Source organism: Dromiciops gliroides, chromosome 2 (assembly GCF_019393635.1).
Source record: "Dromiciops gliroides isolate mDroGli1 chromosome 2, mDroGli1.pri, whole genome shotgun sequence".
Taxonomy (NCBI): domain Eukaryota; kingdom Metazoa; phylum Chordata; class Mammalia; order Microbiotheria; family Microbiotheriidae; genus Dromiciops; species Dromiciops gliroides.
Window position 1 is genome coordinate 546,369,948 of NC_057862.1, and position 16,719 is coordinate 546,386,666.

At 39.6% G+C, this 16,719-nt stretch overlaps 1 protein-coding gene across 1 annotated transcript in view; it reads right to left on the reverse strand.

Moving 5' to 3' along the window:
- ELP3 (elongator acetyltransferase complex subunit 3) overlaps nt 1–16,719 on the reverse strand; it is a 97,712-nt gene that overhangs the window by 14,688 nt on the left and 66,305 nt on the right. The window contains exons 13-14 of the mRNA XM_043989788.1: nt 11,445–11,672; nt 10,622–10,703 (exon numbers count right to left, since the gene is read on the reverse strand). Coding sequence (XP_043845723.1) covers nt 10,622–10,703; nt 11,445–11,672 — 310 coding nt within the window. The remainder of the gene's footprint in view (nt 1–10,621; nt 10,704–11,444; nt 11,673–16,719) is intronic.

Here is a 16,719-nt window from a genome sequence, read left to right on the forward strand (position 1 = left end):
GAGGGTACCACGATCTTCTCAGTTATCTAGGAGCACAACCTAGGTGTCATCCTTTAATTCCTTAGTCTCTCTCACCCCCAAATGTAATCAGTTGCCAAGTCCAGCTGATTCTACCTTCCCTAAATCTCTGCTTCTGCGGAATAGAAAAGTTAAGCTATTTGCCCAGGATCAGACATGAGGTAAAGTGAGAGCCATTATTTAAACTCAGATTCTCTGAGTACAAATCTAGTGTTCTTCCCATTGTACCACACTATCTAGTTACTGTTGGCAAGGTTTTGGATTTTGTCTTCCCCAATTCTCTCCTTTTCTCCAATGACATTGCTACCACCCTGCTGTAGGTCCTCCGGTCTGGTCTATAGTCTATTTGTTCATCTTCCTGTCTTAAAGAACTCCCCCTTCATAATCTGGTCTTTTCCTACCTTCCCAGTATTCTTAGACCTTACTTTGATACAGTGACACTGGCTTCTTTGTTGTTCTCACACAAGACACTCTATAGAGCTTGACTGCGCATTTTCACTATGAGTTCTCCACTTAAAATTTTCTCTGCTCTGTTTCCTGGCTGCTCTGAAGTCTTAGCTAAAATCTTACCTTCTATAGGAAGGCTTTCCTGATCCTCCGAAATGCTAATGACTTCTCTCCGTCATTATCTGTCATTTATCCTGTATAGAGCTTGTCTGCACATACTTGTTCCCATGTTATTTCCCTCATTACACGGAGCTCCTTCTCACAGTCCTTGAAAACAGGGACTGTTATTTTGCCTTTTTTTTTTTTATCCCCAGCACTAGGCACTGAACATAGCATACAGTAAGTGCTTAAATAAATATTTATCGACTGTTGACTGGTTGATTTAGGAAAAAATGTAATCAAATAATTTTTAAACAGATGATATTTCTCATAGACTTCTAGAATTTCTTGCTTTCTCCCTATGAAAAGTGTTGGGAAAAGATAATCTTTTCCTTTCAGGTTTTTTTCTGTTTAGCTAAAAGAATCAGAGACATTTATTTCTATGGGTGCTCTTTGTTTTGGCACTGTAGATCACTTTATGACTGGAATGGAATCTCTAGGTAGTCAGTGATTTCTTTCTAGAAATATGTAAATGAGAGATCAACAGAGAGAGCTTTGCATTATTGAAAGAGTTTCAGAGTTAAAGTAAAGGGTGGTTTGAGACCCAATATCCAATACAGTATTATCAATGTAGGAAGTTCCACTGGAAACAAATTGCCTTTCAGTTAACTAGAGACACTCCATTATTTATTTAATCATACCAGTTAACTGACTTGGTATTTTCTTTAGGTAATATGTAAACTCCTTAAGGGCAATGGCTGTATTTTATTTTGTCTTTGTATAGCCAGCCCTTAGTACCTTGCCTTGAACACAGCAGGCACTTAATAAATGCTTTCTGGGTTTGGATAATAACATTTGAATATTATAATGTAATCTAGTGATTTCAACCCAGAGTTTTGACCTCTAGACCTTAGGAGATACCTAAAGTTTTATATAGGGAATTGGACTAACAGGTATACTCCTATGCTCACCTGCCTACACCCATCCTGTCACCATCATTAATCTATTAAGTTAATTTGGGTATTTATAATAGACAAAATAACTTATTCACTCAAAGTCATTCTTAAAACAATATTGCTATTATTGTATACAGTGTTCTCTTGGTTCTGCTCATTTTGCTCTTCATTATTTCATGCAAGTCTTTCCCCAAGATCATTGAGCTCATCACTTCTTATAGCACAGTAGTATTCCATAACAATCATATACCACAACTTGTTCAGCCATTCCCATTAATCTATTAAGAAATAGGTTCTAGTATTATTATGTCTAAGTTCTTCATTTTGCAGATAAGGAAGATGAGGAACAGAAAGGTTAAGGGATCTGCCCAAGACCAGACATGAAGTAAAGTGAGAGAGAGAGCCATGATTTAAAACTAGGTTCTCTGAGCACAAAGCTAGCATTCTTTCTTTTGTACCCCAGTGCTACTCTTCAGCAAGGTTTTGGAGGAAGGACAGACTATCCTGAGTTTCTCTAGGCTCTGACTAACAAATCACATTGATATTCAAGGCCAATCTCTAGATCTTTTTTGGAGGATTTAAGAAATTCATAGGAGAAAGCTTAATCATCAGCTCTTCTCAGTCCCTTCCCTACTTTAAAAAAAAATCTCCTCTTTTTACTTATTTCCTTGTCCCTCCTGCTACTGGGGGAAAAAGGAAGCAGATTCTCTGTTGCTGCAGCATTGCAGATTGGGTTAGTCCTAGTGCTGTCTCTTCTTTGCCTGTGTGAAAGAGAACCACATGCTACCTGGGCTGGGTAAATGCTCTACTCCAGCTTTCATCTGTCCTCCCAGCTTGGTAGGGTTCCAAGAAACTCCATTTACCAGTAACTTTCCTTTCGTTAGCAAGCCAAAGAAAAGCAATTACCCTTCAGAGCTGACGTCAGTCAGGCTCCAGAACTGACGTCCACAGGGTGTCTCACAGCTCTCGAAGTGACTGCTGCCTCCTCCCCTTAAGGAGAGGAAGAGCTCTATCCCCCTTCTGTTACTTGTCACTGTGATGCCTCCAAATCAGTGAGCAAGTGAATGATGCAGTAATTAAATTACTATATATTCCAGCGCTCAAAATGCCTAATTAGCATATCTAATCATTATTGCTAGAACTGTACGGGGGTGAGGGTGGGGAGCAGTGTTTTTCTAACAGTGTTCCCTCAGCTATCTTATAACTGAGAGCTAAAGTTTGCCTGAATCAAGAGGCTCTGCATGTTAAACTGCAAAGCCCTGGAAAACCTCTGTTCTGGTCCTGGTCCCAGTTATCACTTGTGTGACCTTGGGTAAAACACTTAACCTTTCTCACCTTTGGCTTCCTTTCTGAACAATGGAGAATAATAATACCTGCCCTCTCTACTTTCTGAGGATGATTATTGTGGCATTATTATTATTATTAATTATACATATCTAGACACTGAGAACAAGGACTGGTATACTTAGATTTGGCCTTAGGGAACTTTTGGAATAGCACACTTTAAATGACTTTTTCAGAATTCATGGAAGGGGACAGCTAGGTTGGCGCAGTAGATAGAGCACCAGCCCTGGAGTCAGGAGGACCTGAGTTCAAATCTGGCCTCAGACACTTGACACTTACTAGCTGTGTGACCCTGGGCAAGTCACTTAACCCCAATTGCCTCACCAAAAAAAAAGAGAATTCTCTCAGAATTCATGGAAGGCCTGAAACAATTCCAGGTGCCATGTTTACCTGTGTTTTTCTTTATGTGTATACACAAAAAATGAAGTAAAGGAAAAAGTTTTGCTTGGATCAAGAGGCAGGGCATGTCCCAAGAACATGGGATTTAGAATCAGAAGATTCCTGTTTGAGTTCTGGCTCTACCACTTACTAGTTATTTGACCTTGGTCACATCACCTAGTCTTTCTTAGTCTATTTCTTCACCTATAAAATAGGGGGAGTGATACTTAGGGTCACAAGATCAAAGATTCAGAGCTAGAAGGGCCTTGGAGGTCAGTTAGTCTAACCTCCTCGTTGTGCAGGGAAGGGAAAGGAAGCCAGATTGGAGGAAATACTTTGCCCAAGGTTATGTAGGTACTAAGTGGCAGAGCTAAGATCTGAAAACCAGCATTCTAACTCTGAGTCCAGGATTCTTTAGTGGAGAAAGTGCTCAGGAGACCTACACTTCAATCCTAGCTCCCATGCTTAGGCAAGTTCCTTGCTGTGCTATATCACTGTGCCACAAGGATGACAAATATGGAAAATTCAAAGAAATACAGGAAGACTTCTCCAGAGTGAAGCAAATGAACAAAGCAGAACCCAAAGCACACAATGACTACAATTATGTCACTGGAGACAACCTTGAATGGCCTCAGGGCTCAGGTTATAAAATTGGAAAACATGGTATTAACATAAAGCACCCAGCTGCTCTTTCTTAAAACTGGAAGTATATAAAGTTGCATATGCTATTGGTCAAAATCACTGTTCTACTTAGTTGTTTTGGGGACTGCAAAGAGTAGGAATGTGGAAGGAATCTGTATGAGAATATAAAAGAAAGAAGTTGTTGCCCTCACAGGACTGTTGTGAGGCTCAGAGAAGAAAATGTAAAGATCCACATAATAAATGAGACTTATTATTAAAGCCTTCTACTTAAAAAAAAAAATGCCCTGAAACAGGAGGTAGGAGCAATTGCTAGCAGACTTCTCTAAGAATGCTTGCCAGGGCAGGCAAAATGCTAAATGGAAGACATAGTTGGCTGTTTGCCATTCGATGGGATGACAAGGAGGCAAGAATTTGTCAGTAATCACCACCCATCCATTCTTCATTTCCATAATCTCCCATGAAGGATTTCTGGCCTCCCAAAAGCACTTCAAATCTAAAGGGGACCTGGGAACTATAGTATCTCTTTAGTTTCTCTTCCTCTTAGACCAAAGATGCTTAAACCCTAGCCCTGAAATTTAAAAGGACACTATCATTTTTTAATCATTTGTATATTAGCTTATTAACTCTGTTTTTCACATTTTCAGCCTTACTTAATGTAGTTTCTTCCTTTAAGTATTGAGGTTGCTGCAGGGGGGGAAAACTGTTGGTTGTATATTCCAAGTATTTTCCCCACTTGGTTACAGTATAATTATTGGTGAGTCACTAGGTCTTTAATAATGAGGGAGTAAGAACCACAAAGATGAATGAAAGTTGGCAGGAGAGCAGAAATTAGATGCCTTTGTCATTACCCTGCCCTCACCAGCAGCCTTGTGTGAATCTATCAGGGAGAGGGGAAAGTGTGTGAATAAACAGAGTAACTGAATGATTTAAAAAATAAGAAAGTCTCACATTATTTCCAGTCAAGTCAAGATGGGAATGGACTCAAGGAGCTATGGATAAATATGTCACTTAGAAGCATATTCTTGCCTCCATGTTTTTCCAGAAGTGGTACTACAGGTATAGAATGCCCTGCTTCATCACTCACATGTCTTAGAACCCTTTGTTTCTTTTGAGAGTCAGTTCTGATACAACCTTTTAGAAGAGGCTCTCCTCAGTCCCCCTATGTACTAATGCTTTCTCCCTCAAATTATCTTGCATTGACATGTATTGATTGAGTGTAAGCTTCCTGAGAGCAAGGCAAGTTTTTTGTTGTCTTTCTATCCCCATTTTATAGCACACAGTGTTTAATAAAAGTCAGCTGAATTTAATAGCAAGTTTAGCAGAAAGATTCTTTTTTTTCCTGAGGGGGGTAGGCAGGAAAGATCCAAAGCCATAGCAAAGTCAACTATTCCCTGAAGGGAGAATCACCCAAAAGCCAGGAATGATCCCTTCTTTTATATGGCTACAGGGTTCAGTCTGAGTGCATTCCCCTTAGTGCAGAGGGGAAAAAACCCCTAATACAAATCCTTCACTACCTATGAAATAAAAGGTATTATGTGTGATAATACAGACAACTGAGTTCTTAATGTAGACTTTGTTTTTGAAATCAATTTATATGATTTCATAAGGTATAGAGTGAAAGCTTTTGACTTAAATCTTCATTTCTGTAGCCCAGCTTCCCTGCCTCCGCTAGAAAAGGAGCTTTGTTTACTAACTACAAAATGTGTCTGGATTTTGACTAGATTTTTGAGGAAGGGTATGAACAGTGCTGATATTTAGTAAAACCATCTTACTTCCTTCAGCAAAGACGAGGAGAATGAGTCACTGACAAGAGAACACAGATGCTTGTATTATATGTAAGGTGGGGGTGGATTTCTCTCTCCACAGGGGAAGGGAGCAAACAGGACACAGAGTCAACATACCTGGTGGGATGCATTGTCATGAAGGAACATGTGTTACATTCCCTCTAGCTTAGGGTGTCAGCATACTGAATGGGAGACTGCTGTGGGCACAACAGAGGGGAAGACGGAAAAAACTAATAGGATATAATTTCTCAGATCTTGGATCTCACAGTCTGACAAGAAGAAAAGAATTCTGGGGGTGGAGTGATTTAGGACACAAAAGTTACCTTTCAAAAACAGGAGTTTTACAGGCCTGGGTTTCCAGTGGCCTGGGATGCTATGAATAGTAAGGAAGGGACACTGGAATGACTTTTTCACTTCCCCAGAGAATGCTTTGAATTGTTCTTTAAAGGAAAGGAAGGAAAAAGGATTTTCTGGCCACCAAAAGATGAGCTAGATAAGAATCCAAGATGGGCAAAGAAAGAGAAAGCTTAGATCTAAAATATCAGCAATCTTTTATATATCATTTGATAATTTACAAAATGCTTCACACATATTAACTCATTTTATCCACACAACCACCTGCGGCAGGCAATGCAGGTAGTATTATTATTATCATCGCTATTTTTTAAGATATAAGACAACTTAGGCGTAGGATGAAAGAGTGACTATGCAGGCTCACAGAACTTATGATTCAAACCCAAGTCAACTGCCACTACACTCTGTGATCCTTTCTCTTTGCCACAGCTGCCTCCCTTCCCAGGCTCACAGGAAGCACCCAATGTCCCTTGCTTAGAGGCTTGTTTAGAGATAAAAAGGAAGGTGCATATTCATTCAGATTACTATTGAGAGTGAATATGATTTGTTTGTTTGTTTTTTTATGGGAAGTGTGGGGTGGTGGTGGGTAGAGAAGAGACATCTAAAAAGGTGAGGCAGGTATATGTCTTCCACCCTAATACAATTACCTTGGTTCCAGATAAGCATCAGAGAAGTTCTGTGTATATCTGGTGCCATTTAGAGGATAATTGGCCCCTCTCACATTGTGGAGAGATTACCTTTAAGAGAATTTCTCCTACTCAATTCAATATTTGTTAAATTCCTACTATGTGCAAAGTACCAGGTCCAGTTTTATGGTTACAAAGATGAAATAAGGCTGTCTCTCAATGAGTTTTTAATCTAAAGGGAGCTAAGACTATGAGTAACCTGCGTTTTTCCAAAAGTGGCATGAAGGGTCAAATTAATTCATCAACACCTGCCACTTCCTAGCTCACATTAATGGAAATGACTTCTACTTCCTGCTATAAATCAATGACAGTCTGGAGCCACTTGAGGCTCTTTCACATACAACCACCAGCTCTTAAGGACCTCTAATTTCTGTATTTGAATATTTCGAGCATACAGTAGTCAAACAGCTCTTTGGGTTAATTGTGATTGCGAATATGAGTCTATGGGCACATAGCTGCAGCAATGCCTTTGTTCCCCCAGCCACCCCCTTGCCCACCCCAAATTCAAGGTTTAATTATTCATTCTCATCTTTTTTGACTTTTGAAATAGTTCTGAAGGATGTAGTCATCTTCTATCCTAATTTCTCTAAACTATATTGGTTTCTGTCGTCTCTCATCCAGACATTTGTCTCATTCCCAACCATCCTCCTGTGGTCTATTAGGCTTGTGAAATTCTTGGACAATGTCCATATTAATTTTCTACTTGAAAGAACACATACAGAATACCGATTAGGACCAGGATGATGATGGTGGTTGAGGTTAGAAGGCTGCTCATCCCAATGAATAGCAATTAGCTCAAGGAATAGAACAGTGACATGTCTGGTTTTTACATCTAGCCAGGTTGCTGAGACCAGGATAGGAAACATCATCATTTGGGGGTAACATTAAACATTTCTTCAAAAGAAGCTGTCAATACTTATTCTTTTGAGAAAGGGTACAGACAGTTGTTTCTGTCAAAGATCTTCAGCTTTTAGAGTGATTATTAGGGATGATATTTAACACGCCACTGGAGAGAGATTCTGAAAAGTTCTCTATATGATACTCTATAAGCTTGTAAATGGAAAAGATGAGTTGGCTAAATATTAAAGAGAAAGTTCAACATACTGGAAATTTGAATAGAAAAAAAGAAAATTTCTAAATAAATAAGATTATTTTGCTAAGGTGCTTTTTGGAATATATTTAGGAAATACATGTTTATGGATAGTCAAAGGGACATAAGGAAGCTGATCTCTTAAGCACCTGGTTTCATTAGAAGTTATTGACTGGATGATAATCCAACTCTTAATAGCAGAATCTGCTGCTTTCAGGTGTAGCAAATACTCTTAAATTTCGAAATAATTTCAGAACTGAAAAAGGAGGAAAATTTTTTTTTTCAATGTAGAGAAATTTGAGAAGGTAAATACTAGGTGGTCTCCTTGAAGGCAGAGACAATATTTTATGATTATTTCCATTCCTATACAGCCTATGGCAATGCCTTGAGCTGATGTTACTTACTGATATTAGGAAGCAGTTGACCAAGCCTACAACTGGTGTAAATAATCTGAAAACTTGGGAATTCCAAAGTACTAACTGTTGGGATATAGAAAAACTGCAGAATTTGAGAGCTAGAACCATAGAGGTCTAATTTAACCTTCCTCATGTTATAGAGAAAGAACCCAGGCTCCAAGGTAGTTAAGTGACTTGCCCAAGGTTCCATCTTTGGACAAAGCTATGCCACTCATGGACAAGCCCCTTACTTGTGACATTAAAACATAACCATGTAAGCAGATGCTATGAAATTGATTAGAATTTGAAATTAATTAGAATTTGGTAGAAAGCCAAAAGAGAGTCAGTCTCCTCATATTCCTCATCAAATCAGAAACTCAAGTTCTTACAAGTATCTGAATATGACTTTAGGCAAGTCAATTCCTCCCCCTTTTGTGTTTTAATCTTTGCAAATAAACCCTCATCTATTTCAGGTGGTTATTACAAAAATAAATGTACTAGTGTAAAACAGAATGGTATCCAATATAATTTTGATGCTAACTAATGATCAAGTTACCAAATTAACCAGATCTAGTTGAACAACAGGCATGGACGCCAAGGATATCAGCAGAGGCAAACCAAGTTCTCACATTTACTTTGATAGTACAGAACCAGGAATGTTAAGTTTGTCAGTTTGCATGCTTGGCAGAGTATAGGGAATAGTATTAATACATATAGGCAATAAGTGGCAAGTGTATCAGACCACCCTGATCCAGTGCTCTGCTAAAAAAGGCTACCAAAATCCCTGATGTTAACCCTGCACACGTGTTATGCTCCAGATTGATTTCCTGAGTCAATTTGTGATGCTTTCACATATCCAGAGCATATTCAAATACAAGAAGACAATATCTAAGGGACAATTTTACTTATTTTCATGCAGCCTCAATTAGCTACCTCACTTTTAGTGGCATCAAAGAAAGTTGTGTCTAAACATCTGTGGGGAATATTATGTCCTGAAATACTTTATATGTCTGTCCTATTAATAGAACAAATCCTGCCTGAAGAAAACTGGCTCATTAAGCAAGCCCTAGATATTACATTTTCATAATTAAAACTAGTGAAAACTTGGGCACAGCTATTGATCTTTAGGAGCTTGTAGATGATTTTTTAAAAGCTCAGTACAGGTTCTTTTTTCCCCAGAAGTTCAGTTGTTTTTTTCAATGCAACAAACATTTTATTTTCTCTAGTTACATGTAAGGGTGGTTTTCAACATTCATTTTCATAAGATTTAGAGTTCCAAATTTTTCTCCCTCCCTTTTCTCCCCCCTCCACAAGACATCAACCAGGTTATATATGTACAATCCACAAGTGCTCTTTTTATCAGTTCTTTCTATGGGGGTGGATAGTAAGCTTCCTCATTAGTCCCTTGGGATTGTTTTGGATCATTGTATTGCTGAGAGTAGTTAAGTCACTCACAATTGATCATAGAACAATACTGCTGTCACTCTGCACAATGTCCCCCAGTTCTGCTCACTTCACTATACATCAGCTCATATGAGTCTTTCCAGGTTTTTCTGGGATCATCCTGTTTGTCATTTCCTATAGTACAACACCATTCCACTACAATCATATACCACAGCTTCCAGAAGTTCACTTTCTTAAGCTCCTGAAAGATGTAGTCTAGCACTTAGGAAAACTGTAATCTTAGGCAAAGATCATTGGAGGAAGAAAAAAGGTGACCCGGGTTTTAATCCTGCTTCTACCTCTATATTAGTTTTCTGCTAGTAATGATAGTTATCCCAGGCATAAAAGAATGGGAATTATTCTAGGAGGGTCATTTTGGTATGAATTTTATTTTATGTTCTACTTGGCACATTTACTTTTTTCTCATTCATTCCTCTAAATATCTGTAGATAAAGGATAGGAGACTGACACAGTATATGTAGTACTGTCCCATGGCAGGCTCTGCTATAAAGCTACAAAACCAGTGAGAAATGGGGCTCTGACATTGAAGATCTGGCCACAGCATTTACTTTTTTCCCTTATGGTTTTTGATCACTAACAGTGATGGTTCTCTATAAAAGCATACATTTCACTTGTAGGCCAAATATCAAATCACTTTTTCTCAGGTGGCACACCTAGGACATAAAAGGGATGAGGATGACTTGTGTGGTAGTGGTGAAGGCAGAAACAGAATGCATGTGTCTCAGTGTGGGCTTTATTCCCACTTTTCCAACAGTAAAAGGGCTCTTAAAGTCCTATCAACTCAGCTCTTCGGGGGACTTCTTCCCTTGGCTTCAGTCATGTGTTCTTCACCTATTCAGCTTTTCCCAATTTCATACACAAATCACAAAGTGAAGCTAGGGTAGATGAGAGATTTCTTCTTTCCATTAAGGCACTAACCTATAATGCTCGGCATTTGCCAGTCATGTTTTTACAGAAATGTTACCTGAAATGACAGCAATTTTCCGAGCTCCATGCTCTTGTTTGGCTATCCTTTCCGCCTCTTCCATGAGTAGCATGCCAAATCCCTATGGGAGGGACAAAAGAAAGAAAAAGAAAGTCATGTTCACAAATAGGAAGGCTGTAATTTAGAGACTAGTTTGGAGACTGCTTTAGTCTGTTGAAACAAGAGTGGAAAAAAGATTTCTTTAAAAAGTAAGGAAAGAATAATCATTCAACTATTTGAGAAGAGCTCTGTAGCTGACTGCTAACAAAGGCATTAATTTTTATAGTGAAAGTACCATTAAAAGGCCCTTCTCAGATGATGGGAGCTAATCATTGTGAGAAGGAAATTTCCTCCTAACATCTGTTCCTCTTTTGGGGAGGTGCAGGAAGATAGAGGCTGAAAAGCCCTGATTCACTCAACTTGTGGACAGTGGAAGCCTGGGGTAGCTATTCACAAACTTTTTAAAACATTTGCATTTCGTAACAGTTATAAGAAACGAGGCAATAATCTTCAACTACCAACTTTTGTATACACCATACAACTGCCAACAGCTGTTTTTTACTGATTAGCTCCTAAAGCATTTTTCTCTTTTTGGTCCCTACCATATATTATCCTGCCTAAAAGCCCAGGGAGACAAAAAAATTGTTTTGTTTAGGAGGAAAAAAAAAGCTCAGAACAATAAATGATGTGAAATTCTCTGTCATTTTATCTCCCCCCCCCCCTTTATTTTCCCACTTCTCTCTTTCCCCCTTTCCACCTTTCTCTCTTGCTTTCCTAACCTGGGTACTTTTCTTAATTAGAAACCAAATGGGAAAAGAGATACCTGATGCTGAAATTTTGTAGGGTCACGACTGCTCACAGGAACGACACTCCCATATACATGTAGTTCTCGGACTATGGAAACACCTCCTTTCAACTCAGGCCGAAATGATTCCTCTGAACATTTCCGCAAACGGAGAAGGCCAATCAAAATGTCCTGTTCAGGGTCTTCATATGACAGAAAGGTCTCCCAGCCACCATTTGCCACATAATCTCTTCTAACTAATTCAACCTATTTGAAGAAAAAAGAACTGAATATTTATTTTTGAAAGTTGATTTAAAAAAAAAACTACATTAACTCATGTAGGCTAATTATCATAGAAAAAACTCAACTGTTATTATTAACATGTCTGTTCTTGAAGTGGAATTCAGTCCAAGAGACCACGAAGAAACTTGGGGTGAGCCTGTTTCTGGCTGTGCATGTCAAAGGGGCTTGTACTGTCATATATTATTTGACAATGAAAAGTCTCTGAATTGTATTCAGAGGTGGAAGAATTGATCACTAAGGCTGCAGTTACTGAGTCAGGATTGAGTAGACTTGTAACTCATTTTGTTATTACTCTTTTTCTTTTTGGCTGGTTCCCAGTTGGTTGAAGAAGGGACAGCCACCCTCCCTCCCCTTTGGATAGGGTGGCTATGAGCATGCAGCCACCTTTGTCTTTGTTTTTTCCTGATATTAAATGAACAAGTATTCTGGGATGGAAGTGGCCAGGGGACCTTGTGAGTACAGGACATCCAGAGATGCCATTAGAACAATGAGTGTTATTGTCTAGTTGGGGGAGTGGCCACAGAGCAGGTACTTAAGTACTCCAGTGATGTTGTTTGGTCTTTTCAGTCATGTCTTCCTCTTTATGACCCCATTTGGGGTTTTCTTGGCACAGATACTGAAGTGGTTTGCCATTTTCTTCCCCAGCTCATTTTACAGATGAGGAACTGAGGCAAACACTTGCCCAGGGTCAGAGAGCTAGGAAATGTCTGAGGCCAGATTTGATCTCAGAGAAGTCTTCCTGACTCCAGACCCAGTGCTCTACCCACTGGGCCACCTAGCTGCTCTTTCTAATAATGGAAATCTGCTTTTGATTGAAGGTCTGACCCATGTTTAGACACCAGTATATCTTCCTCAGCATAAGCCCTAGGTCAAAAGTCACACTAGGGTAAATTGTTTTTTTGAATCACTGGCCTCCCTTCTGGTAATTCATGGTAGCACCACCCTCTTTCTCCAATACCTTTCAGGTGTCCAAATATCAGTCATTTATACCTTTTTGTGAATTGTAGAATGAAATTGTGCCCTCTGTTAACTATATTTCAGGCACTGATCAGCAGATAGGGGAGGTCTTTTGAAGGCAGGGTTGGGTTTTTGTTTTTGGTGAGGACAACATTTCTGTAATTTTGTTCCATAGGCTGTTTCTTACCCCTCTTTAATCCTCTCCTATTTTCATAAATATGAATTTTACACAAAAGGTAAACTGGTACTTAGTTTATGCATAACAATGTACATACTTATTCATATAGATATAGCTGTCATGGCAAATGTCCATTAACATTTAACAAACTGGTAGATTGCACCCACATGGATTCCACAGAATCACAGGATTCTAACAGTTTAGAGCTAGGAGTTTCTGAGATCCTTTAGCGCAACCCACTAAATTCACAGAAGAGGAAATGAGACCCAAATAGGTTGACAGGCTCTGAGGCTTATATATCAACCTAATGTTAGTTAATGTAATTAATGGGTAGAAGTTATTAGAAGATGAAGGTGAGCCTAGCAAAGTAATTAATTATAGATAGGTTTATACTATTATTCAGGGCTTTGGTGAGGACACAATCTGTCCAGTAAACAAACCATTAGTTAAGAGTAGGGGCAGCTAGGTGGCACAGTGGATAGAGCACTGGCCCTGGAGTCAGGAGGACCTGAGTTCAAATCCAGCCTCAGACACTTAACACTTACTAGCTGTGTGACCCTGGGCAAGTCACTTAACCCCAATTGCCTCACCCCCCCCCCCAAAAAGTAGAAATGTCGATATGGGCACCATCTATTAGTTTGCTGATCACTGACACAGTTGAATTCTAACAATGACACACCCACATACACACAGATAACACCAGACATGGGATACTGTCAGAGGTAGAAGGGATCTCATTAGGCATAATCATATATGCAATCACTTCATCTCAGTTCGCCTTAATCCAATGGAGAAGAACATGGCAAAACACTCTAGTTAGACATGGCTGAATCACCACCATTGCCTTTTGCAATACAACAATTCTGACAAGTGGTCATCACTTGGGTGACTCCAATTCTCAAGTTGTTTCCCTGAAATCAAGCCTAAATCAATTGCTTTGAGACTTCTCATCACTGTTCCTAGTGCTGCCCTTTGGGATGAAGGAGAACAAGTCTATCCCCTTTTCCAACATTTCAGCCCTTCCAATACTCAAACTGAATTGTCATGTTTCCCTTGAGTCTTCTTTATGCCAAAGATACCTATTTTTTTCAACCAATCATCATATGATATGAACGTAAAGCTCCTGACTACCCTGGTTGTCATGGGTTTCCTAAACTTTCATGTCCAGAATGGAACACAGTGATCCTATTGTGGCCTGAACACTGCAGAGACCCCCTATCAGAGAATTATGCCCATATCAGGGTGACCCAATACTTCATTACATCTCTGATCCCTGACTCATAGTGAGCCTTTAGTAAAACAGAATCCTTAAGTCTTTTTTAGACAAACTGCTAGCCAATTGCACATCCCTCATCTTGGATTTAGATTATACTATCTAATTTGGGCAGCTAGGCTGGCACAGTGGATAGAGTGCCAGGCTTGGAGTCAGGAAGACTTGAGTTTAAATCCAGCCTCAGACATGTACTGGCTGTGTGACCCTGGGCAAGTCACTTTACCCTGTTTCCCTCAGTTTCTTCCTCTGTAAAACAAGCTGGAGAAAGGAATGGCAACCTACTCCAGTATCTTTGCCAAGAAAACCCCAAGTGGGGCCACAAAGAGTCAGGCATAACTAAAAGGAGTGAGTAACAACAATAACATCTAATTCGCAAGTTAGAAGATGAAAACCTAGAGAGGTATGAAGAACAACATAAATGATTAAGTATAAATAGTATATAAGTATAAATATCCTGAGAAAAAGGTCTAGGAAGCAATTGATGCAGCAGTAAAAAAAAAAAAAAAAAGAACACAGGAATTGTAGTAAGAAGACCTGGGGTCCATTCCTAGCTCTGTTTAGTAGTTGTGTGACATTAGCCAAGTGATTGCACCTCTTTGAGACTCAATTTCCTCATTTTTTGAAATGAGGAATGGGATGAGATGATCTCTATCAAGCAACCAGCAAGTACCAGGCACTTTGCTAAGTTCTGAGGATACAAATACAAAAGTGAGACAATCTCAACCATCACAGAGTTTATTTTTCACTAGGAGGATACTTGTTTGGTCACTCAGTAAAGCATCTATTAAGTAAATATATTAGGCACTGTGGTAAATGTTGGGTATACCAAAAAAACAAACAAAAAAAAGGTCCCTGGCCTCAAGGAGGTCATATTCTAGTAGAGAAGAGGGAGGGAGGGAGAGAGAGAGAGAGAGACAGTGAGTGAGAGCAAGCACATTCAGGTGTGAAGGAGAGCCAGTGAAAAGGCACAGAATTGGAAATAGGGTGTTGTGGTTCAGGTACAGCAAGTAGGATGATGTATCCAAAATATATGCAGTTAAGTAAATATAGGATATGCACAAATACATTCAAAGTGGTATTTTTGGGGAGGTGGAGGAGGAAATTAGGAAAGGACTCCTTAAGGAAGTGGTACATGAGCTAAGCCCTGAAGGAAGCAAGGGTTAAAAGGGGGCAAATTCGTGGGAAGTTGCCTGTGCAAAAGCATGGAGATGAGAAATGATGTATAGCATAAGGGGCATACTAAGCAGACTAAGTGTGGTGGGAACGCAGAGTGCATAAAAAGGAATCATGTGTAATCCCTCAGGAAAGACTGGCTGGAGCCAGTCTGTGAAGTGTCTTAAATACCTAACAGAGGACTATCAATATGGCAGGTGTGTAGAGGAGGGATAGAGAACAGAGAGACTAGATACAGGGAGATAAATTCGACAACTCTAATAGTCTGCTTCCAGGGTACCTTCTAGTTCTGAAGTTCTGTGGGTCTACTTCTGAAAGATCACAATTGAATGACTTAGACTTCTCACATTTGGGTTTTCCAATAAATCAGATCTCCGTAATCTTTACACTGGTACTGAATTAGCAATTTCTAGAAGTACCAGGATATGGTCACTGAATCTGGGAGTCCACCTAGTCCGAACTTCCTCTGGGTCTAGCTAACAACATAACCCAGCTCTAATTCTACCTATCTGTCCTATCATTTAGCCCATTTTTGTTTTTTTTTTAAACAATGGAAGCAACTGAAGAGTCTGTCAAATGCTTTGCTGGAATCCAGGTATGCTATGTCTAGTGTCCTTTTCATCTGGAAGTGTTCTTGCCGAGGCCATGCTGGCACTATCTCTTTTTGAAATGTTCGAGTCATCGTGTGTGTGTGTGTGTGTGTGTGTGTGTGTGTTTGGGGGGTGGCAGGATGATCTCCTCAAATGTAGGGAAACTCCTACCAATGCAATTCTGTAAACCTACAGTCTTGAAAGAAGAGCCTGGGGCATTGGATGGTTAAATAACTCACCCAGGATCACAGAGCCAAATGCATCAAAGGTAGGGCTTGAAGCCATCTTCCTGACTCCCAGGCTGGACCTCTATCCCTGATGCCATTTGGCCTCTCTCTTGAATAATATATTCTAGAATTTTGTCAGGAACTCAAGTCATGCTTAGTCTAGTTGGAAAACTACCCTCTTCAAGTTTTTTTAAGTGACACAAATGGCATGAAATCCTTGGAATACCCTTCAAGGGTCATATCTAATCATTGGGGGGTGGGGGGGAAGGCCTTTTTAGAGGGCAAGCTTCTTCCTTAGCCAAAGTAGAACAGAAAGCTGGGTAAATAAGTGGAGACATAGCCAGTATTTTTTGGTTCTTTGTTTTTCACTTGATCTCATCGGCTCCCATGGATCCAAGTATCATATTTATTCAGATGATTCTCAGATCTATTTGTCCCTCCCTGCAGTCTCACATCACCAACAACCTATTGAGCATCTCAAACTGAATGCTTCAGATAGCTTTAACTCAATATATCCCAAACTGAGCTCATTATCTTTACCCCACAAACCTCCCCTCCTCCTATCTTCCCTATCACTGTTAAAGAGTATCACCATCCTGCCAATCATCCAGGT